General features: G+C 37.3%; 1 protein-coding gene across 3 annotated transcripts in view; it reads left to right on the top strand.

The window, feature by feature from the left end:
- MEIS1 (Meis homeobox 1) overlaps window positions 1–15,899 on the top strand; it is a 147,145-nt gene that overhangs the window by 77,183 nt on the left and 54,063 nt on the right. For all 3 annotated transcript variants that reach the window (XM_056124952.1, XM_056124937.1, XM_056124944.1), the window contains exon 8: window positions 4,887–5,032. In XM_056124952.1, coding sequence (XP_055980927.1) covers window positions 4,887–5,032 — 146 coding nt within the window. The remainder of the gene's footprint in view (window positions 1–4,886; window positions 5,033–15,899) is intronic.

The raw sequence follows: 15,899 nt of genomic DNA, 5'->3' as shown, positions 1-15,899 counted from the left end.
ATATCCCTAATTTGGAGTTTCACCTCAGTGACATAAAGAGCCCTAGGATACTGGGACAGATTACCCATTTCAGATGTACCTGCTGGCCTGTTGGCATGCAAAGTTCCCATCAGTTGTGATGTAAATATTTGACTTTTTATTTCTTTTCTTTTCTTCCTAACTCAGAATAGGATTTGGGGACTGGCAGTGCTGGGGGAGGAAAGGGGAAGTTAGTAGGGAGAGAAAAATAGGAGCCAGGCTTTGACCAGCCGAAGAAGAGCCCCTGCAGACTGGGTCAGTCTGACCCATTGAATGTCCTGAATACGATAAATGCTGCTTTATCCTGCCTTGAAAGGCACAAGATAGCACAGTCTAAATGCCTGGGCATGCTTAAATAGGCGACTCGGGATGTTTGAGTCGAACTTGTTTGAAATCTGAGCTCTCTGACAGCCTGGGAGCTGCCACAGGTCACCTGCCTTGCTCCGCAGGGACAGGCCCAGGTCTCACAAGAAATTGTCCATAGACGAATTGTAGTACAAATTCCTTTCTTTGTTGCTTGGCCTCTTTCACTAGACCATGGCCTATAAAATTTTGTAAAAACAATTCTTAAATATTATTTGAAAGGGCAAATGGGCCACGCTGAAAGGTTTGACAGTTTGACATATAGTGCATGGTTTTGATAGCTCGGAAACTGAACAGTGTGGCCAGGATTCTCCCCCTGCTCGTTAGAAGCCTGGTGTTTTTAAATAGTGTCTCGTTGCTGCTCCAAGTTCCTCTGCACCCAGCACTCTGAGAGGCAGTGAGCCTGCTTCGGTGATCTTAAATCCTTTTAGACTAATTTTCGAGAGAGCAGAAAAAAAAAGCTAGCACCTTGGAATCCAGCATCCAAAAAAAGCACATCACCAGGTACTGTCAATTAAGGAGCCACTCAGATAATCATATCAAAGCAGATCGCTTTCCAGTCTTCTGCTAACACCAGAGCCAGGGCCCAGAGAGAATGGAGCACAGAGCTTGACTTCAGTGAGCGGGGAAGAAAGGAATTTGAGTGGCTGGGTCTCATCAGAGCCGGGCGGGCGTCACTGCGAAGTGGAGTTCTGCATTAGAATGTTGCCTAAATACAGCCCCCCCTGTGCTCAACTCAGGCCTCAGCCTGTACATAGCCAAAGGCCATTTTCAGGAGCCTCTGGCCCCTCAGACACTGGCCTGCTAGTTAATTGCCACACGGACTTCATGACACATGGGCAGATAATATGACATTTTCGGTTTCTGTCACTAGCTGAAGCCACAACTAGTGCTTGCACTAGTTGCTAAGAAGCTGTCAGAAACCATTAGCAATTGGCTAAAGTCGCCCTATGGCATTTCCTCATAGCATCAGCAAAACGAGCATAAATCACCCACTGGAGCCTACTGCTATCCTAATGAGGCTGTAAGCTTGTTTATGGACTAGCATCATTTTTATGATTATTTCCACCTTTTCAGTTTGCCTTCATTTGGCGGCCGGAGAAGTCAGCTTCAGGAATGAAGTCACTGCTGACATTTTACAAATGTGGTTCAGAGCTGCTGCCTGCTGCCGTGTGGTCGGCCGGCGGTCCTCCAAGTTTGTTTAGTGATCTTAAAAATAAAAAAAAAAATTAAAAAAAGGAAATAAATCCTCCAGAGACCGCATAGGGGTGACTGTATCAAATTGCAGAGTGGATGGAAATGCTAAAGGTACAATTGACCATTTAGAATTTCCTCTGAGGTTGAGACGTTTCGAGATCAATTTTCAATTTTAGAAAGTGGAAGAGGTTAAACAATTTATTAAAATCTACGAAAGTGTTTGCTTTTAGAATAGTCTGTTTTATTATGCGCTTCTCCTTCCCCATCTTCTCCATTTCCCTCACTTGTGTCGGGAAGGAGCAGGGTTTATTGTTTTAGGCTTTTCTGAACATGCACCAGTATTTACACTGGATTGAAAGCATTTGCTTCCAATGAAAATCTTGTCTTAGATTACAACCCAGCAGTGTAATTTCCCTCCCAGATGGGAGTAAAGTAGCTGTATTTGCCTAAAAACAGTAGGAAGAACAAACTGTGCATTAAGCCAAGGCTGTTTTTGGCTTGAGCTAATGATGTAATAGAAACCTTTTATTCGGGAGAGGTCACTGCCAGGGACTGAGGGGGTGATCTGGCTCCCGCTTGAAAGGTTTCTCCATTGTATCTACATAAGTCTTCACTTTAAAAAATTCTGTTCCTAATGCTTCTGCTTTCATACAGCAGAAATAAACAGGAAAGGTTCTGGTGAGTGTTACACAAGGAATGCAGAAAGCCTTCCTCTCCTAATGGAGTATATAATTCAGGTGCCCTCCAGGCACGCTTTCAGGAATTCTTTTGCCTGAGGTAATGGGAAGCTAAGGCTGCTTTAAGGCCTTGATTATCTATTGATGCACAAAGCTGGAGAAAAGTCATCTCCGCTGGATTACAGTAGATATTTCCATAAATTATCAATGAATTCTCTTCCAGGCAGGCACTAGGCATTGCCTGCTAAATTAATCTGAAGGGGGTTTTGAGATGGATAGAAAGGCTCTCTCTCTCTTTTTTTTAAGGTGGCAAACCATCATGAATCGGGGGTGAAAAACTGTGTCCTGAGGTTAGACTCTTTTCATTTTTAATCAGTGACCAAGTAATATGTTTCTTTTCCTGGGTTTCCTTTTGCACATTGAAAGTGGATTCGCCCATTGAAAATTTAAATGCTGTTGAGTTGTTTTCTTTTCTCATGTTTCTTTAATGAATTGTTATTTTATATGGTGAATTGCTTCTCTGAATAAAAAGCCTTTTTAAATACTGGACTTTCAAAGAAATGATTAGGCAGATCCAAGGGGACTTCTTATAAAACATGTGGTTATGCAAATAAAGAGTTGGGTGGGTGGAAGAAACTCTGATTTAGGGAAAGGGATGTCTGGTCAAGTAGAGAAACCCCTAGGCTTCATCTCTGCAGAGAGCTCTTAAGCAAGTCATATAGAATCCAAGACCCCAATTTCATAGATACATTGAAGGTGTTGGAATTGTTACTCTTAATATCTTTTTTACTCCCAAGAACACTACTCTGGTCCTTGGAAATTTTTCTTTTTTTTTCTTTTTTGGTTATGCCTGTGATGCTCAGGGGTTACTCCTGACTCTGCAGGCAGAAATTATTCCTGGTGGTGCTTGGAGGACCTTATGGAATGCCCTTGATTGAACCTGGGTCCGCTGCATGCAAGACAACTGCCTTACCCTCTATACTATCACTCCAGTCTGGGGTCCTGTGGAACTTTTAAAATGCAATAGAATTCTTACTTTTCAATTAATAGACATTTAATTTAGAAAAGTTGGGGGAAAATTTTGCATGAAGCATATGCTATAATCATAGGAGAAATGTTGAAATTATTCTGTTCCTCACCCCAACATACTTTTAAATACTAAACTCAATATAAGTCTAGACAATTTGGAGGGATTTTTATTTTTTAGAAGGTGGTGTTCTTAACACTTCCCCTAGGAGGGAACTGGTAAGAACAATTGATGAATTGCAGCATAACTTCCATTCAGAAAAGATGGAAATAGCTGGAATAAAGAGAGTTCTTTTTATATATGTAGGGAATGTAGGTCACAGAAATTTTAAAAAAATGCAGGAATCTATGGAGCAGTGTACATGAATCTGAGGCTTGTTTTGATGTGTAGTCAAGGGGAAACTGGGTTTCCAAAGTGTCAGGTTCTTTGGACCTTGTAGACTGCACTTCAGGACTCATATCACCACATCACTTGGCTCCCCTTGCCTATGCCTTCCTTCTACATCTCTTCCTCTGGAGCCAAAAGCAACCTCTTCCTTTTGAAAAGCCAGTATCTTGCATGGAGAACTGAGTCCAGGGACAGAAACATGTTGACATCAGTTCAACTGCATTTTAGGGTACCAGGTTTAATTGTTTTTCCCTTTTGACTTTAATGCCAAAACAAAAAGTAATTATTTTCCTTATGTACCTTATGAGTTATTTTTGGATAGTACAATGTCATGGGAGCTTCCTCCCTCTCACTTATTAAGATATGGCATTGTAAAAGGAATACTATATATTTCATTTTATTGTGTCACAGAGCCAAAATGGTTTCTAGAAAGACTTAAATCATACAAACAGAAAAAGGGGGAGGCAGGATGCAGTATACAGAAAGTGCATAGATGGCTTTTTAGTGAGGAAAAATATCAAATCTAGGAGAAATTCGAGAAACAGCCTGGATTATTGCTGTAACATAATTCCAATTGACTTATGTTTAATTTAACTTCACTTTCTTTTACTTAAATAGTAATTGTTTTCTAATTAATAACTATTCTGGTTCTTCCTTTATTAAAACTTGATGCTCTCTTTCTATAACAAGAAAAATGATATTCTATTTGAAGCATTGCTATGTCAAACTGCTTATATGATATATTACCTACATTTCCATGGCCTACTTTAGTCTAAAGATAGATTACTTGTGGAAATAGTGGATATCTTCTCACAGTTGAATTCAAAGGTTTTATGTGAGATTTGAATATCCAGACAAGGGAAAAAACCCTCCACTAAAGGCATCCACCTTATTTAACTCTTCGGACAAAGTCATACTTGACATGTCTCAGCTATACACAGTGGAGTGATTGCCATGACCCCCTAGCTACTCTAGAGATTGGATATTTGCTTCCATTCTCATTGGCTTTTCACACTGTTCTTTGGAAGAAGTTCCTTAGACCTGATTACCTTTGAGCTTAGGTCTTGTTCTTTCTCTTTATCTTGGAAAAAATAGTACCAAATAAATGATTAATCATTTATATTGCACTTTTGGTTTTGTTTATATCCAAAGGCATTCTATTTGAATAAAGCATGTCAAGGTAGCATCAGTCAAAATTTGATTCACTATGTTTGCAGGTGATGGCTTGGACAACAGTGTAGCTTCCCCCAGCACAGGTGACGATGATGATCCAGATAAGGACAAAAAGCGTCACAAAAAGCGTGGCATCTTTCCCAAAGTAGCCACAAATATCATGAGGGCGTGGCTGTTCCAGCATCTAACAGTAAGTGGATTCTAAATGACATATGTAAACTAAATATGGACAATGACCAGTTTTGCTAGAAAAAAGAAATGATCCCTCTGGACTTAGATATTTCATAAATCACTGTATTCCCACAGTTTTTTTTTCCCCAGTGCTAGCACCTGTTTTCTAGTTTTGGACCCCAAATGAGGAGTTTTATTTGAAGTTCGCTATTGGAATTTTGTTAACTTTCATAAGTCAGAAGGTTTAGGAGTTCATGTGCCCTTGGGATTTGAAGCATGAATGTTAATGATGTTGCTTCTCTCAGTATTACTCTTAACTTCTTAGACCAAGATCCTAGTAAGAAAATAAGACAGTCCCTAGAGAGAAGGACTTAAATTCTTCTATTGCTTTAGTGGACCTGTACAAGAAATGGTCTGCAAAAAAATTTAAATATTGTTGCGATGACAAGATGTGCACATGATTTGCTTTTAAGTGGTTTTAATGCACGGGCTTCCATTATAGAACATTCATCTGAGTCACAGTTGCACAGTGAAAGTTTTCCCCGTATTTAGAACTGTAAAGGAAAACAGCAATATAGAGTCAGCTCTTCCTGTGTAGTCCCTTGTGACTTTTCAAGCAGAGTAACAGTTTATATTGTCTGTGTGAGTATTGCTGTTTTCACTGCAGGAATTCTCCTGGAGATGTGAGAAACTGGAGACTTGGGGCTATATGCCACTGAGGGATTTGTTTTGCTTGGTTATTATTCTGAATGAATTTCATGTTCAAAATATTTATAATCATAATATTTTGGTGGAGATTTTTATAAGTGCATACTGATGTAATGACATCTAAGGAAAAAAAGAGTAAATGAAAATGTATGGGTAAAACAGCATTTTAAAAACCAGTGAAATTGCTGACCAGGGGTGACTATCAATAGTAGGGCCAAAGGATTGACTACAGAGGGTACAGCCTAGCCTAGCCTGATCTAAGATAAATGAATGTTAAAAATGCTTGGTGTTTTGCTTTTTAATCTTAGAAGCAAACCTTTTATGTCACTATTTTCAGCAGAGTTTGCTTTTCTGAATGTCATTTATTTTTCTTAAGTAGATAAATTAATTGTGCATTGTCACGTATGTGTCTAGACCTGTTGATCCTCATGCCCTTGCTCACATGCAAAGCCATTTCCTCTGTGAGTGGTACTGATACTGTATAAAACCTATAGCCTAGCTCTCATGCTGAAGGGCTATGCTCCAGTAACAGTGAAAAGCAGAAATTAATTTATATTTTCCAGCACCTGTGAATAAAATAAAACTGAGAACAGCAAGAAAAACTAAAAAGTGTTTCCTCTCTTCTCTTCTTCTCATATGAGTCTAAATAGCAATTGGACTATTCAGTTTTGAAACAGTTCCTGATGTTGACTCGTTAGTTAAAATTTTATATTGCTCAGGGGATTGTAATGTTGCATTCAGTTTACCTGAAGTCTAATTTGGGTACTGTTGCTCATCTGACTAATACTTATACATATATAAGCAGTTTGAGACCTGCTTGAGCAAGTTTTCCATTGAAGATTATCAACCACTACTGAATGGGAGGGTAAGATTAGAGTCTAGAGGGCATAGCATGAACAAGAAGTAGTATGGCATCTAAAGTCAGCAGGAGGTAAGAAGTGGCAATTGGTCAAAGGTACCAATGCAATTATGCTCGTATTTCATCAACAGAGCTAACTAGTTAACCTGATATGGAGGCTGATGTGGGGAGGAACTCAATCAGGTTGACCCTGAAGTCACAATCAAACTATTTCTATTTCCTGTACTAAGAGGGAATAAAGGAATAGATTTTGTCAGTCTCCATCTCAATTTGTAAAGGAGGCATATGATTTGACGTGAGACTGAGGTGCCCCTGAATAAAATATAATCAAATATTGGTTCAGATAGAATCTGGAGAGAGTAAAGCAAGTAATTTTATTCATCTACCTAATCCCCTGGTTTTTGAGGTCATATCCTTGTACACAGAATTTTATTATCTGAAAATTAAATTTTTTTTCTTTTAGCAGTCATCATCATTTTCTTTCTGCATTGGAATGCTTTATGTGGTCCATATGTTATTGGGGCAGTTGTAGCAAAAGTTATTTCTGAATGCCTGATACTTTGAGATCCAGCAAATTTCTCCATTTTGGAGGACTGTACTGGCTGTTACAGGTCTGGAAGGGAAAACTGATGTGTCCAAGTTTTCTTGCTTCTTGATTTCTAGTAGACATGTCCACTCTCTTTTCCTACTTCAGTGCATCTGCTTCTTCAAGAACATGGATAAAATGGTCTAAAAAGCGATTGTCTTCATGACATTGTATAAAAAGAAAAGTTAGGAGATATATTTAAATTTTCTCTCTTTCTCCTTTCTTCAAAGAAGAAAAATTCCCTTCTCTCCTAACTACAAGAGCCAATGGACTTTAGTTATAGAAAAAACTTCCTCCTTGCTTTGCTAGACTTTTTTTTTTATTTGTAATGATTTATTGTTGGCTCACAGTATTATGGAACTTCAGGGGGTTAACTTCATACCTCTTGATCTTAGTATTATTAAAGGAATGTAAAGACTGCTTAGGTGTTCTAAGTTGGAGCTGATCATAATAAAATCTATGGAAAAAATACAGAGTTTAAAGACAGTTTTGTTGTTTGTCCAAAAATAAGTAGCTAACAATGTTTTATTTCTAATCCTTTAGAAACTTTATTTCAGATATCTGACAGGTCCTTGGGGATGCATAATAGTTTAAAAGATTGTGGGCAGATTTTAAATGATCGCATTATTTCTCTTTTATTAAGGCAATTTATATTGAAAATCCTTTCTGACATACTGATAGATATAAAAGAATGATGGAAACTGGCCAATTAAAACAATAAGCAATAACAATTTATTATCAAATTATGAAAAATACCTGATATTTTAAATGCCAAAGACATATTATAAAACCTCACATGTCTTTTTGAAAGAAAATTGCTTTTTTTTTTTACAAATAAATAGGTCAAACTTTTCATTGCTTTTATTCAGTGAAAAACATCTGCCTTTGAAAAGGCTTTCAAACATTTGTATGTGTCAGAGGTGTAGAATATGCCCTGAATTAAAAGAAAGAAAGAAAGAAATCTTTCTGGATTTGTACCCCAGCAGCATAAGAAAAATGTCTTGTTATGCAGTTATCTACAGGTAGATGTAATCAGTGACATATTTCACTATCCCAAAGACAACTACAGTTTGTTTCTTGGATTTGTCTCTAGTAATCTAAACTGGGCATATTTATATATAATGAAAACAATAAAAGAGAAAGGAAACAGGTTTTAAACTTTGGTGGTTATGGGTAAACGGAAATTTCAATGATGTAAATTTCCAGCTTAGACTTAGCTGAACATTTGTCAGTTTTGATAAGTAGAGAAGGTCTCTTAAAAGAACCTATTCCCTGGAATTGAAAAGAATGACTGACATTTTTTTAGATAATAAGAGAGAATGAGAAAATAAAACACATTTATTGATAGAAATACTTAAATTTGCCTGAAGATAAATTATGGCAAACAATTAAAAAGTATTTAATATTTGTGTATGAGTCACTGTATAGTCACAATCAGTTCAGGGGCACATGCCACATCAAAGGTTTTTTTCTTCTTTAGGCATTATTCCAACTATTAATATAACCTACCAAGTCATACTGTTTAAGCTGCAAGTATTTTGCATATTACTGGTTATTTTGTTATTCAGTGTTACAGAGATATGTGCCTAAGGGCCTAGAGGAAGTGAGGAACTAAAAAATGTTTTTTTTCTTTTATTTCTTACCCTAATATATCGAAGTTTTACATAGAAAAGCTGTTAGTATGAGTTTTTATCTAGAATATTTTATACATGTTTTCTTGTGTGGAACTTTTTTATGATCCAGGAAACCTGAAAATTAGGAAAAGTGCAGGTTGTTTAGCATACCTGCAGATTCTGGGAAGACCCTGTTCTCCAGGGTGACACATGACCAGAAAGGGAACTTGAATCTCACAATTCTATTCTTCATTTTGCTTTTCTTGTCTCCCTTCTCCCCCCATCCTCCTTCCCATCTTCCCTTCCTTTTCTCCTTTCTTCTTTTCCTTGGGTGAGCTATTATCCTAGAAAACATTTTTTTTTTTCTGTATGGCCAACTTTATGTCCTGATTTCTGATTTATAAGACTTTCCTTACAATGTGAATAAAGCCAAATTGAGGAATTGTAGAATCTTCTTGGTTGAGACTAGTGTTTCCATAGAAACACTATTAGATGAAAAGTGCCCTGCGGGTCCTCTACTCTAAGGATAGAGTAAGCGGAATTGAATTGGGAATTGAATGCACTAGAAGAGACAGATGTTGTTTCATTGGCTTTGCTTTTGGTAACAAGATCTGTTAGAGATATTTTAGTGTCATATCTCTGTTCGCAGTTTTGGGAGCATTGATCTCTAAACATTATGAATTATTACATTGACAAAGTGTTTCCAATTGGTATCCAGATGACCCATTCTGTTAATCAAGGTGAGTTAAAGGTCAAAAAGGCAGATAGATCAGACACCAGGAGATTAGGCAGATATGGAATTTGTTCTTCTCCTCTTATTTCTCTTTCTCTTTGAATCCCTCACATCTATACTTGGCCAGTTTTAACCGTGAATATTCTTACTGTGCCTTACCAGTTAGTTTCTCTTGGGTACCATTAGTTCTAAGAATGTGGTGGGGCTGGAAGATTATTCTCCACTCTTGCCTGAAATGTCAACCAGAGTGATTCATAGGATTTGAAAAGGACAGCCCCTCTTCAAACTAGTCCTGATCTATCTTCATTTTTCTGTGCCTGAGCCAAAGGAAGTAGTTTGCAGAAATAGAATCTTTGATCTCATCTTCGCTGTGTGTTATTTGCAGATACATTGACTTTTGAAAACAAGCATAGTGGACAGAGAGATAGTATCGTGGGTAAAGCTTGCATTGCATACTCCAGACTCTGGTTCAATATCTGGCACCCCAGATGATCTCCCAGTTGCTGCAAGGAGTGATCCCTGAGCACAGTGCCAGGAGTAAGCTCTGAGCACTGCTGGGTGTAGCCAACCCTCTGAGCCCGTCCGCCAAAGAAAGCAAGTGTGAAAGAATGAAACATTTTGTCCTTTCATATGTCTGTGTACTATATTAAAACTGAACTCTCTTAATTCTAAAAAGAGAATCTCTTAGAAGTTGCCACTTTCCCTTTTTATATGTTTGCCATTCACCCTCATAAGCTTTGGTAACGATGATGGTGATCAGAATTGGACTTGAACGCCAGATCTTTTAAAGTTAAGACAAATTCTTCTGTCTTAATTTTAAAAGATCTCTTGCTATTTTGGAGATAGCATATTCAGACTATGATTAGGTAGTGCCCTGACTACTTATCCAACTGGGAGTCGTTTGTGTTGGAAGAAGAATGAAATAGATTATTTAATTACTTGGGGGTAATACTGGAATGCCCTAGTTCTTCTGTGATAAACATCATATAAACTCTGCTTTAATAATGAATCAATGAAGCGGGTGGTTTCTAGATTCTGGGGCAACTGCCTTTTTCTTTTTCTTGGTTGGTTATTGAAATCCTAATGGGATGGGTGATGAATTTTCTTAGGTCAGGTAAACTGAAAAGGCTACAGCTGGAATTCTTCACCCAGAAGAATCAGAGTTAATACTAATGATCATTGTGAATTAGAAGATCAAAGGCGAAGCATCAGCCTGTTCTCCAAGTTGTTGCCCCAGAGGCCATTAGTGACCTGGCAGAGCTCCCTCATGGCCTTCCACACACCTCCTTCCCTTTGCCCAGGCCTTTCTTCCCCACTCATAGTTATGCACCTCTGACCTGGGGTAATTATAGTAGGTTGCTGAGGAGGTTTGGGGGTGGGGAAGGAGAACAATCAAAGGTGAAAAACAAAAGTTCAACTTTGAAAATACCCATTTACCTAAGTGTATAGAACTTAAAGTCATATGAATTCTGACTGATGTTATTTCAGAGTGTGATGGAGATTTTTTTGTGCTCAGTCAAATGTTTTGTTCATTTACTTCACTGATTATTGGTGCCTTATGTAAGGGAGTTATATAGAGTCTGGCTGGCAATTTGTCAGATTATTCTAAAATTTTCCCTTTGTTTCCAAGGCTAAGTTAAAAATACACTACCATTTGGTTTTGTGATGTACTCTTAATTGGGCTAATTAAATAAAGGATTAGGTTCAAAACAAAAGTGCTCGTCTAAGCACAGTTTATTAAGTTGATAGTTGCTGATGCACATTAACTGTTTGAACACTAGCCAGCCATTTATCCTTCAAAGCATCTATCAATATCATGGCCCCTTTTGATTCTTCTTAGTGGCGACACATTTTGGAAGATAAAATATCAAACTCTGTTAATGCTCTGCCTTCGTTCTTCATTTTTCTTTCAGATTCAATTTAAAGCACCACATAGATATATGTTGTTGTTTTTCCCCCCTTTAAACCGACACAGATCAAACTTTAGATATTTTATAAAACTTGTATTTTTTTCCCACCATTTTCTTAATATTTAAGATTCCTGGTGAAGGTAACTTGCTTTAAAGTATGACGGTTTATCCAAGGGAAGCTCAGATGGTTTTGTTTTAGAAAGGATTCCAGTGTTTAGGTTGGTTGGTTGGTTGTTTTGCCAGTAGAAGTAAATCTATATGTCATGGAATTTAGGATACTTTGTTTGACTTAACTGGAAACATCTTAGTCTTTCTTAGGGAGTATGAGTATGACATACTTGGGCATTTTTCTGTAGGAACAATCTCTTTGAACCCCTGCCATCTGTACCAGTCTTCGTGGGGGAAAACTTATCCATTTTATTTATTTTAATTCCCTAAATAGCTATGTTTTCTGTTTCTGCTAATGTTGCTCATGCCAGAGGGTAACCAAATATAGGAACTCACATTGCAATGGACTGTTACTTGTATCATGAAACCCTCTTGGTCATGACCCAAGCTTACCAAGCTTTTACTAAATGCCACAGGGTAGTAAAAAATTTTATCATGGCTCCAAGCTGTAATGATAGTGATTGTGTAGGTTCAAAACCAAATCACTGCTACTAATGGTTATGGGTGTTTCCATAGGGCTTGTATTTGTGCTTTTAGAATTATGAGCTTCATACAGTTGGCTCTTCTCAATGGACAGCTCAGTGTGTCCAGAGCAGGAGGGACCTCAGAACTTTTTAAGGTGCCCAGTTAGGTACCTATTTCTTAGTGGATCTGAAAAGTGCTTCTGAGGGGAAAATAAGAGCTAAGAGACTTATGCTAGGCAATTTTCTAACATTTTAAAGACAATCTAGTCTTTTTTAATTTTTGCCATCACAAAATGCCTTCACTAAGCAAATTGTAGTTTAGTGGGTGTAGGTCCCAATACAATACGCATTGCTCTCAATACTATCAAAATGCTATTAAAAGATAGATTCCAAATAACTCTATACTTAAGTATGAATATCCTAAGTTGATATTTAATAAACACAAGGAATTTGTGATATATTACTAAAGAATAATCTAGAATAGAGACTTCAGATTAACCTGAAATCAAAATTTTTGACAAGTTGAATTTGAATGCCCTACTGGTAATATCTCTTTAGAAAAAGTAATGAAACATTATATGTGTTAACCTTCTTGTGTCTTTGCTTTTAATCTGTTTATACTTTGTTTTTTCTCTGTTTTCATGTGAACTTGGTGGCTAACATGCCTGCATAGTTCCTGTGCTCTCCCATGACATCCAGTGACCTTTGGGAATTGGTATTCTAGAATGTTCTTGAGATGTTTAGAGTCATCTTAAAAAAGATTAACAAGTTCGATTCCTCAGCCCCTCTCAGAGATCCTGGCAAGCTACCGAGAGTATTCAATATGCCAAACACAGTAACAAGAAGTCTCACAATGAAGACGTTACTGGGCCTGCTTGAGCAAATCAATGAACAATGGGAGGACAGGACAGGTTTCTATTAGAATTTATAAAAGTTTAGGAATAATTTCTATTATTTAAAGAGAGTACCCACAACTTCTTAGAAGAGAAATTCCATCACAATGATTTGATTTCATTTTTAAAAAGAAGTGAAATAGTCTCCTGCTTACATAATGTAACTTTTATCATGTTCTTGAAAATTATGTGTTAGCATACTTGATTTTTTTGACATGACAATTCTGAAGAAAAAAAATGGTTAAAGGTCTAAATAAAATTAGAACAGGTGACTGTTTCTTTGTGGTTTAATATTATTAATATTTTCACATTCACTGGATTTGTAAGACAATCCTGTGAGGTAAGCAGGATGACTAGAATAAAGTTTAGAGAAGTTAATGATTTTTCTCGAAGTCAAAAGCTAGTAACTGGCTGAGCTACAACCGGACTCTTTCAGTCTACAAACAGACTTTTTGGAGTGGTTTGTGATTTCTACCATATTGTCGCTAAAACATAAAGAAACTACCATTTTACTGTGGGAATTCAAATCTATAATTATAATTTCATTCCATGAATGGGCTAATTAGTGTTTTTCAAATAAAAATCTGAGCTAGAAGGTTTGGCACAAAACTTCAGACTACTGTCTTATGTCTGCTGGTTATTGGTAACTACAGGTCAAAGATCGCCCTTTCTTATCTAGATCCTTTTCTTTTATGTTCATAAGAAGGCATAGCCACAGGTGTTGATATTTTGTGCAATTGTAATAATATGTAATAATAACATTGATAACTTTATATATTAAAGAGTAACTGTTCTACCCACCTTATGGAAATTATGCAAAAAATCTTTACCCTTGTCTGTTTCTAACTATGTCTGATAAGAATGGAGGGGGGGTTGAGGAATCTTCCCCCCTGCAAATCCTAACTGTACCTTCCAACATAGAATTTAGCTCCTTGAAGATTTTTTTTTGCTTGTCACGTGTCCAGGATGCCAAAGAGCTATGTGTTTAATTTGCTTTATGGAGACAGAGGAAACTGCTTATGCAGTCTCGATTACTCTTGAAACTACAATCCAACTGTCGTTTCTCAGCAAGGAAGGCTGCTAAACCCTGGAGAATTAAGCCACTGCTCTGAGGTATGACACTGAGGTCTGATCATTTTAAAGCTAGTAATAACCAGAATCCTAAAATTCTTATGAATAAAATGTAATTTTAGTAATGTTTCCATAAACAGTGGAAATGGTGGCATTTTAGTAGGCACTGACATTAGTCACATCAAAATTGTACCACATTGGCTTTTAAATTACTCCACCTGTCTGTATGAATAGAATTTTCAGTGTAAAAGCAGAGAGACAGCTGCTGCTAATGTCTCCTTCTCCCTGTGCAGATAATGCTGGCAAATTTACACGCATAAAGGACTGGTTTGTGATGTAAACCGGTACCTGACCCTGCTGGCTCCTGTACTACTAAGCAATACTTTTAATTACCAGTGGCTGTGTGTTGTTGTTGATATCAGAATGTCAGCTTCCGGGGTCAGGGGTAATCTCAGGTTAACTCTTCTAGTGATGTCACCCACCACACACTTTTTCCCGTCCACCTTACATCACTAGTGAAATGGACAAACCTTTATCTTGATGTATTTCAGAAACATGCAAGGCATTACTACTTAAAAAGAAAACATCTAATACTGTGTGAACTTGATTGATGATCTTTCCATTTGAGAATGTTTAGAGATTAGTGGAGTCTGGTTCCTTCTTTTGAATCAGAATAGAAATAAAGCATACTATTGATACCTTCAGAGGGCTTCATTCATCTATTTCAAATACACATTAGTGTGTGGGGATTGTGGCCAGACATTTCATATAGCATAAGGAGTAAAAAATAGAGAGGCTTGAGCATATCCAAAATTTCACTACATACACATGCTTCTGTTGCTAGATGATAAAGCTTGCTCTCTAAAGAGATCCACTTGTTCTTAACCTTTTGGTGATGGTCTATGAAAACAGCAACATTGAAATGAGAATGAGTCATCCAAGGGGACCTTTCTATTTCAGATGTCTGTTGCCAACAGTGTATTTGGTGAAATGGTAAATAGTAGATATACTTGTCTGGCTCATTTGCAGGCATTCTTTTTGACTTCTTTCACACAACTGGTGTTTGCGTGTTTAATTTAACAAGGAATGAGTAGTAAATGAAAGCTGCTGCCTGAAATCCCACTGTGAGCGTGTTTTGCACTTGGCTCCCCAGTGACAAGGCAATTTGTGAAATTATGTGATGGAGTAATTAGATGAAGCCAGGGCTTCTGATTGTTGCCATGCATATGTGGCGAGGGTTTGTTGGGAAAAGGGAGGGGGAGAAAAATAGATTATTACCCTGGCAAGTTGGCTCAAAGCTTCTTCATTTATTTGTAAACAGAATATTTAGTGACCGCATAGGAAGTAGCTGTAATCACTAGCTCATAAAGAAACCACAGCAGAGCTTTTGGATTTTTGCAGAGTGCTCATGTAAAATTTAAGCTGGGAGGCAGAATCTCTGTTAATGTAATTAGGATCTAATTTACCACCCTTTGCACACAGATGTAATAATGTCTAGATATTTATTCTATCTTTAAGCACGTTACATATACCTCAGTGCAGCAGTTACTGAACAGAAACAGGTGTGAGCACTTTCCTAATTCGTTTTTACACTGTAAACACATAGCAATTTAAAGGAAATATTTACCAAAAAATGAGGGGAAGGAATGTCTGCAAATGAGGCAGTAATGGACAGTTGCCCTTTATGTACTGATGGATTTCTCAATGGTTAAGTAAATTAAAGCAAATGCTAGAAAAATCAATAGGCCAGCATAGTCTTGGTTTTGCCTCATAGACTTCAGGACAGAATGACAGATGTGGTGTCCATGACCCATTTAAGTATTAATGCTTGAAAAACTGCTTCTGCATGCAAGGTTATAGGCTTAGAAACATTCTGCTCTA

The sequence above is a fragment of the Sorex fumeus genome, unplaced genomic scaffold, assembly GCF_029834395.1.
Source record: "Sorex fumeus unplaced genomic scaffold, SorFum_2.1 ptg000006l, whole genome shotgun sequence".
Lineage (NCBI taxonomy): Eukaryota > Metazoa > Chordata > Mammalia > Eulipotyphla > Soricidae > Sorex > Sorex fumeus.
The sequence above is the reverse complement of the archived record's forward strand: the minus strand, read 5'-3'. Positions and strand labels throughout refer to the sequence as shown.